At 38.2% G+C, this 8468-nt stretch overlaps 1 protein-coding gene across 2 annotated transcripts in view; it reads left to right on the plus strand.

The window, feature by feature from the left end:
* Nucleotides 1-8259, plus strand: part of Cers6 (ceramide synthase 6) — a 294570-nt gene extending 286311 nt beyond the window's left edge. For both annotated transcript variants that reach the window (XM_048812423.1, XM_048812424.1), the window contains one exon: nucleotides 2182-8259. In XM_048812423.1, the coding sequence (XP_048668380.1) occupies nucleotides 2182-2334 (153 nt within the window). In that variant the 3' untranslated portion in view covers nucleotides 2335-8259. The remainder of the gene's footprint in view (nucleotides 1-2181) is intronic.
* The last annotated feature ends 209 nt before the right edge of the window (nucleotides 8260-8468 follow it).

The following is an 8468-nucleotide window of genomic DNA, read 5'->3' on the forward strand; positions in this document are numbered from 1 at the left end:
AGTTGAGAAGTTGGGGAGGATCAATGTTTTGCAGAACAGAGGCCTGAGGATCAGCTGTCTGCTGAATCTACACAGCCACAGGAGAGCCCTTGACCTCCTTGTCCTCTTGAATCCTCACAGAGCTGATCCCCACCCCCTACCAGGGGAGACAGGGCATCTAGTCATGTACAGTGAAGCCAGTTCTCAGCATCAGCTCCCACATATATCCAAAATATTTTGATCAATTAATGGCTTGGAAGCTTAAGTTTATTTTTCCCTGTGACCTCTTATGCTTTAAGACGAACATGTATATTTATTAAAAATTGATTTGGGGGAGTGGGTATAGGGGATTTAACCCTTGGACATTTAATCACTGAGCCACATCCCCAGCCTTTTTTATTTTTTATTTAGAGACAGGGTCTCGTTGAGTTTCTTAGGATCTCGCTAAGTTACTGAGGCTGGCTTAGAACTGCAGTCCTTCTGCCTCGGCCTCCCAAGCTGCTGGGATTACAGGCATGCACCACCATGCCCAGCCTAAAAATATTTTTATGCTCATTTGGATACAGATTAAAGCAACATGCACAATACCATCAGCGTGATAATAACTAAAGATACAGAGGGTAGGATGGATTCAATAACTTGCATCTTTTTCGCACTGCTGTTCCCACCTGATGTATCCTCTTCCCTCTATCTTCTATTCCTCATTGTATCTAAATTGCCCTTCCTTTGAAGGTAACATAAGTATAGATTTTTTCAACTGCAATCAAAAATAATCTCACTAGCCATGCAAATGTAAATTCATCACTCTCCGCAATTTTCCATTAGAAGCTTGATTTATGACTAATGGACTTAGAAACCTAGTGGAGCTCTACAATAATGCTGTCTTTGTGATCCATGTTTTTAAAGCTGATATCATCTCCGTCACATTGATGTCTCAGTTCTTTCAGAATGGTCTGTGTGAGTTCAGTCTCGTCTCCAGGGAAACTGGAGTGAGGTTCATTTACTCCATCACTGGTTGGAATGGAACTGTAGTTTCCAGCATTTACTTTCTCCTGTCCCCTCCTCTCCTGGCAGAGATGACATTCTCTCACAGTAATGGTAGCCCCTCGAGTGGTAGATTTCAGGACTCTCAGGTTGCTGTGGTGGTGGCACAGTAGAAGATACGATGGGAAAAAGCCCCCAGTTTATTCTGAAATACCTACCAGAGACACTGCAACCTCCACGACCCAAGAAAATCCCAGAAGACCAGATTGGAAGAATTTTATAAAGTTAGGCCAACAGGGCCCTTTGGCCACCCCCCAACCCCCTTAAAAATTAAGTAAACTATGTTCAGTTATTCAAAGATCTTAAGATCTGGGGGGAAATGGTGACCATAATTTAGATTTATGGAATAGGAGTGTCAAGCTATTTTAATTTTTAAAACAATACAATATTTCCTTAATTTCCTCTAAAATAACTTCCTTGCTAGATAATAGGATCTTTTCATCCTTTATGGTAACATATAGATTGACATTCTGGTAGACCGAAGAAATTGACACTATTGATTGAAGAAATTGGTCAATTTGGGAGGATCTGGGCAGTGGATTTTCCCCTGGAAATAGCATAAGCTAGACTCACCTAAAAGATTCTTAATATGGCTTCTGATGCCATTAGTTGATATGTGATGTATAAAACAAAATTTCTAATTAATATTAGCAGACAGAAAAGCAGATTAAACCATCAAAGAGTGTGTTACAAAACCACATGGGAATGATTTTTTTTTAATGATCTAAACTAGTGAATATCTGTATTAGTTATGGTTAATTGAGAGCTGACTTTAAATAATTCTCAAGGAAAAGCAGTTATTAGAAAGGAAATTGATGGTTTGTATCCAGTTTCTGTGATGCCATTCCATAGCAGAGTATGCCACTTTTGAGTAAGAGTAGAATTCATGTTTTCAATATCCAAAGATACTTTAAAGAGGTCAACAAGTCCAACCCTGTGATTCCTAAATGCACCTACTTTCCTTTATAACTGACTTTGTCACCCAAATTGTATCTCTCCAGTGAAGGAGAATTTGTTACTATGGCAATGTTCTTATCCTCTTTGATTTTTTAACATTTGGATCAGTTTATCTTCATGTAAGATTGCATGTGCTTCTGAGCATGTCATACTTTGAGGTTTCTTAGAGGCTGGTTACACTTTCCATCTTGTGTTCTACAGGTGTCCAAGGATGATCGAAGTGATATTGAGTCTAGCTCAGATGAGGAGGACTTGGAACCTCCGGGGAAGAACCCTCACACCACAACAACTACCAATGGGACCGGTGGTACCAATGGGTATCTCCTGACCGGTCCTTGCTCCATGGATGATTAATTACTCAAAACTATACATCCCGAACAAAGTGAACTGTTTGTTCCTGGAAGTATTTAATAAGTTGCAAATGCAGTTCCTTTCATGATATCTCAGCAACAGAAACAAAAATTAGGATTATCAAAGCATTTTTGAATAGTGCACTGCCATATGTCCTGTTTGTGAATGAAGAAGAAATATCATTCTCTATATGTAGGCATGCTGTATGTATTTGACACAAGGGAACAGTATTTGCATTTGTACTGTCTTAGAATATTATTTATTTTTTTGTATTTGTTTGTAAATCTGTGGACAAAAAAGGGTTTCCTCACTCCTTTTACTCTCCGGGTTCATGACAGTGAAGGAGATGCTCCATCTGCTTCTACCCCTCTCTCTTGCTGTAGTCCAGTGTGCTGTGAGCCTCAGCTTAGTTTGTCACTTAGCACAAGCAAAACCCAGCGCAGAACTCTTGAACAGCTACAAATAGGTTTGCTATCTTTGTGTAACTGTGCCCATTTTGAAGTTTGCCTATACAGTTGGTGACCAATCTCCAGTGTAAAGTATAAAGGATGAACTAGGTTTTTAAAATGTCACTCATCATGGTCACTGAGCAGTTCAAGTTAAACAGGGTGTTCTTGGGGAACTGTTTTGAATTTGCATCAAATCACTTTGGAATATATTTTATTTCTTGTGCACGCAGCCAAGATTTCTTCATTGAATGTTGTGGCCAGTTGAGCTTTAGCCTTGTAGTTTACAGGTTTTTTTTTTATTCTCTGTGATGAGGTGAGGGCTCTGACACTGAAGGAAGATGTCTCCTTAAGCTCATGGCTACAATAAAGAAATTACGGTTAATGTTGGGAATTTGCTCCACATTCTAGGAGTAACAAAAGAGAGCACTGATTTCAACCAGATTTTGCCACTACCCTTGTGATTGGCACAGTCTTCTGTTATATCATGAGAAAAGAAGCCAAGTGTATTTGGGGACAGAAAAAGGAGTCTTTCAAGAGTTGGCAAGGGCTACTTCCAGGGCAAAGCACTTTCTTAACAAACAGCTCTCAAGGAAAAGCCTATCTGGTATCAGACTTGATGTTTTTATTTTGCCAGGCAAAATAAAGCCAATGGAAGATAACTGGCCCATTGCTTTTCTCACCCACAATGACGTTCTTGTTTCTAGAAACTGGGCAGTGTTGCACTCCAAGTCCTTTTTATTGGCTTCTTTGAAGACTTGTTTATTTCCAAGAATTTTGTTCAAATGGAGGTATTTCCAGAAAGACAACAGAAAGTCTTTTGGACAATGGCAATATCAGTGATGAGGAAAATTACTGAATTATAAATCTCCATAAACGTCTATAGCAGTGTTATTTGTGTATGGATTAAAAAAAAAATCATACACGTCAGCCAAAGATTTTATCTCTTTTCTTCTAAATTTTAATAAGAGGGAATAAAATGGGATTATAAATACTTATTTTACAAATGAAAAGACTGTCACCTAAAACAGGAATCCAAAGCAAAAATGCAGTAATATAAATGTGAGAATTGGCACTGTGAAGACAACAGCAAAATCTAGAGAGAGTGCATGTCCCATTGCTTAAGATCATTCACATTTAACTCGATTTTTTTAAAAATTTAAATCTTTGTGCCCACATTTTGCAACTAGTGAATCAATAGTTAAAGAATACTCCCAAAACCTCTCACTATAACATTAGATCTTTCCCTTACGATATAGTGTTTGTGGTATGGTCCATAGTAATAATCAAAGAGGCTTAGAGCTATGTCGGTTGTTTATATAGGAACAGTGAACTCATTCTGCTTGTGGAGCCTTATTGTTTTATTTCATGAGACAGACAAATGTCTAGAAGTGTAATTTGTGGATGGTGGAGATTGTGAGGCCAGTCACAGAACACCAGAAGTATTTAGTCATCAGAATAAAGCTCAAAAACAGGCATATTTTTTGTGGGGGTAAGGGAGTACCTGAGATTGAACTCAGGGGCTCTTGACCACTGAGCCACATCCCCAGCCCTATTTTCTGTATTTTATTTAAAGACAGGGTCTCACTGAGTTACTTAGCACCTCACTTTTGCTGAGACTGACTTTGAACTCATGATCCTCCTGTCTCAGCCTCCCCAGCCACTGGGAACATACAGCACTGCACCCAGCTCAAAAGCAGGTTTATTGGGGGGGGGGGGGGGGGGTAAGCAGGTTTATAAAAAGTGCATGATAGCTGAATTTTGAGAAGGTGGAAGTTTCTCATCAACCAAGGTATAAACATAGTCACCTGACTTTAGTGTCTGGGAAAGTCCTCTGCAAGGGGGAAATGAACTAGAGAAACACCACATGTCCCAGTTTAACAATATGACAAGATTCAGCCCAGAGGAATGATTTAAAGATCATCTTATAATTTAAAGATTTAGAAGAGGTGCCTAAGATGAAGTAAATTGATTCCTGTCCTTAGCAAAGGCAGATCTAAACAATCTTTTGTTTTTCTCAGAAGTAACTTATAAGGATGACTGGGGACACTCAGTTTTACTGGATGACAACAACTAAACACAGTCTTCTACATGCCTATAGATTTTTTCATTTCATACCTTAGGGCAAAGTGTTGTTTTGGCTAATTAAAATGGAATGGGTAGGCTTTTTATGGTGTAGAATTATGTATCTCTGTCCACTGCTCTCCTATGTTGGCCTGATAAGGCTTGAGAGAACACTGCGTGAGGTATCTTATCCAACTGTGCCAGGCCATGGCTTTTGGAGGCGTATTTTGTAAATTCAGCTGTAGGTTAGTGAGAGTGTTGTTTCTTGTTCATTAGCCTGTGGTGATGTCTCCTTCCTCCTGGTCACATTCAAACCTTCCCCGGGTACCAAGGAGTATGTAGAAAGAACTCTAGAAAGAATAATATTTTTAATCTCCAGTGTAATAGCTTTTCTAGATCTCTTAGTAGGGTGAGAAGTAGAAAATCAAGTAGAATTTGGCCTTGGGTTAATAAATGATATAAAAGTCTGTGATCTATTGTATGTATATGTATGTTTCTCCAAAAACTGATAAAATATTTCTCCAAAATATCATCAATTCATCTTTGTCCATATTTTTGTCATAGAAATCATCCACCATATACAAGAGAAGCTTCTCTTCTCCTTTGGTCTTGCTCCCTACACAGCTGAGAGTAGTAGAACCCATTCATTCTCTTTGCCACAGGGCTATATATGGTAAAATACAGGTCATAGAGTGCCTGTGGTCACACAGAAGCCAAACATAGTTTATGTTTCCAAATTCAGTCCTATGGATGTTGAAAGAGTAGAGGAGCAACTATCAGTATTGGGGGTTATTTGAGTGTTCGTTGTAAAAAAATGCAAATGATTGTCACTTGCCCAGGTTTTATTAAAGTCCTACTCCTGGTGGGCTATCTATCATACAGATGGTATCCTGAGCTGCCATCAGATAATGCCACAGTATCTGATAAAAATGAAGGAGGCAGAAAAGGTAGTCAAGAGCAAGATCAGATCAAATCATCTTTAGTGAAAATGGCAGGTGAATCTCAAAATGTCCAGTTCTGTTGCCAAATTTTCCACTGACTACAGTCATGCCCATATGGTAACATTTTGGTCAACGTTGAGCCACATATATGACTGTAAGCCTATAAGATTATAATATAGCCTCAGTGTGTAGGCTGTACTATCTAGGTTTGTGTAACTATACTCTCTGATATATACATAATATTGAAATTGCTTACTGACTCGTTTCTTAGAATGTGTCTCTGTGGTTAAGCAACATATGAATATGTTTGATAGAGTTTGAAATTGAGCAAACTGAATTCCTTTCTCTTAGATAGAAAGGATCTGAATCTTCCACTTTGTATTTAAATATCATGTTCCTTGGGCTTAGTAAAAAGTAGGACTTCATTTCAGCTTCTTGAGTCTTTGCTAAAGAACTCTTCAGAGAGAAATTTATGCCTGCTTATGATGACCCCAATCTATTCATGATTTTGTATTCGTAGTTAATTTTGTCTCTATCTTAGAAGCATTAATGCCAAAGTTGCCTGAATATTTGAGTATTTCTTAATTTGACTTAAAATAAAAAAGTATACAGAATAATTCCAAAGGTGTTAAAAAGGTTCCGTTTATCAGTCTGTGTGATGGTGTTTTCATTATATCCAGAGAGATTTCAAGAAATCATTTGGAAATAAAAGCTTAAATGTTTTCATTTCATTTTGATATTTGAGTTTCTTAAGGTTCTAATAAGCTTGCTAATTGCCTTGTCTTTGGCTGATTTCTACTTTGTAAATACTTAATAATAGCCCAGAAATGTTTCTGACATCCCAATAAGGAAAATTAAAAAATTTAAATCAGATCTAAGTCAACCTGATGAGAAAGGGATCATGTGGCACTCTCAGGTTTAGGTAACTTGTTTATAAAAAGAAGATTCAGGGACCCTCAGCTGTTGCCCTGGAGGAATGATCATAAGCAGTTCATTAATTGCAGTTCTTGAAAAAAAGACAACAAGATGTTTTTCTTAAATAATGATGTCCCCAGAATCAGTTGAGGTTTCTCTTGGAATGAAACTGTGCCATTCTCAGGTTGCTATGCAATAATTAGCACTAGTTCACCTGCCACCTTTTAGTTCTTCCTAGTGGTAGGCCAGAGAAGGTCCCTGGGATTTCCTTTGTGTGCACAGCACCTCCCACCCCTAGGGGGTGCTCAGTGGGTGCTGAGAAGCCCTATCCACTCTGCCATTTCAGCTCCTCTAATAAATACTCAGAGGTAGCATACCTGATACTGCTTTTCATGGAGAAAACTGTATTGGAGAACATAAAACATCACAAATATTGTTCAGGAGCTCTGCAGACACCCAAAAGAGAACCTTGGTCTTTTCCAAGTTATTTCCAACTTAATTTCAATCCAAAGCCTTTGAAAGAGATGCATCACTAAATGGGCACACAGGGGAGACCCCATCAGGTCAAAGAAATTTTAAAAGTCCCTTCATCCAGATGTCTCCCCAAAACTCGAGCACTCTCAGGATTGCTCAGGAAGTTAGCCTAAATCTGTATTGTTTATCTCATTCACTCACGTTCCTTTCAAACTTCTGGAACCCTCCCTCCATGAAAGAAAGCCAGGAGGTTGTCATTTTTCTGTTTTTGAATTTTGAATAGCCTTTGCATCAGATGTATTCCCACACCTCTTCCTCTGCCTGATCCCATTTTTCTAGGGAAAAAAAAAGTATTGTGCACATGTGTGCATGCACCTGTAACACAGGTCCATGAGAGCTAGGCTTCCTAAGTCAGTTGTGTAGCCTGAAAACCAGGGAACAACAGCTGATAGTGTGGTTTCTTTGGCTGGTGAAAATTAGATTTCATTCCTTTTTGTGTGTGGTGTGCATATGTCCTTTTTATCTGCAGTAGTTGTTTTAAACTGTCATTGTAAACCTGCCCTTAAAAAGTTAAGGATTTTCAAGATGAGCTGGAAAAAAAAAAAGCTCTATATTAGGAGCAATTATGTGATGATTCTGAAACTTCATCTTAGAGCTTCATTAATTTAAACATAGGAAACATTCTCAAGTTTGACACAAAGTTTCCTAAAGTCCCTCAGATCCTTGCTTGAGATTGTTATCAGCTCTGTCCACATAATCGTCATTTACCTCCATAACCATTCGTGTCATGGAAGGGGGTGGTGGTTAGTTTTTGGATTTGATTTTTTTTCGATTTTCAGTGAGAAATAGAATAAGTAACAAAAATCTTTCTTGTTTTCTTAAGACAATTCAGTGCTTGAGCATCTCTGTCAGAAATGAAATGATGTACTGTTAGCCTATTAGAATTATTTCATGTATTGTTATTGTGTTTTGCTGATTTTTATATGAAAATATAATTATTCATTCTTAATATCTGGAAACAATCATTATTATGAGGATCATTTTACGTTGGAAACACTTTCATAATAAAGATAAGTCTCAAGAGTTCAGCCTCAGTGTCCTTTACTGAAAGCGCTAACCAGCTCATGTTAGAAATCCATCACACCTTCCTGGCTGGGGTTATATCAGGGCTCACATCTTCGCAGTCATTTCATACAAACCTCCTCAATCCCAAGATCTCTACCATCATTGAGGAAGTAGTGTTATATTACGTTGTGATATACTATATTACCTCTAAATTAGGATATAAGGGTAGAGG

Source organism: Marmota marmota, unplaced genomic scaffold (assembly GCF_001458135.2).
Source record: "Marmota marmota marmota unplaced genomic scaffold, marMar, whole genome shotgun sequence".
Classification (NCBI taxonomy): domain Eukaryota; kingdom Metazoa; phylum Chordata; class Mammalia; order Rodentia; family Sciuridae; genus Marmota; species Marmota marmota.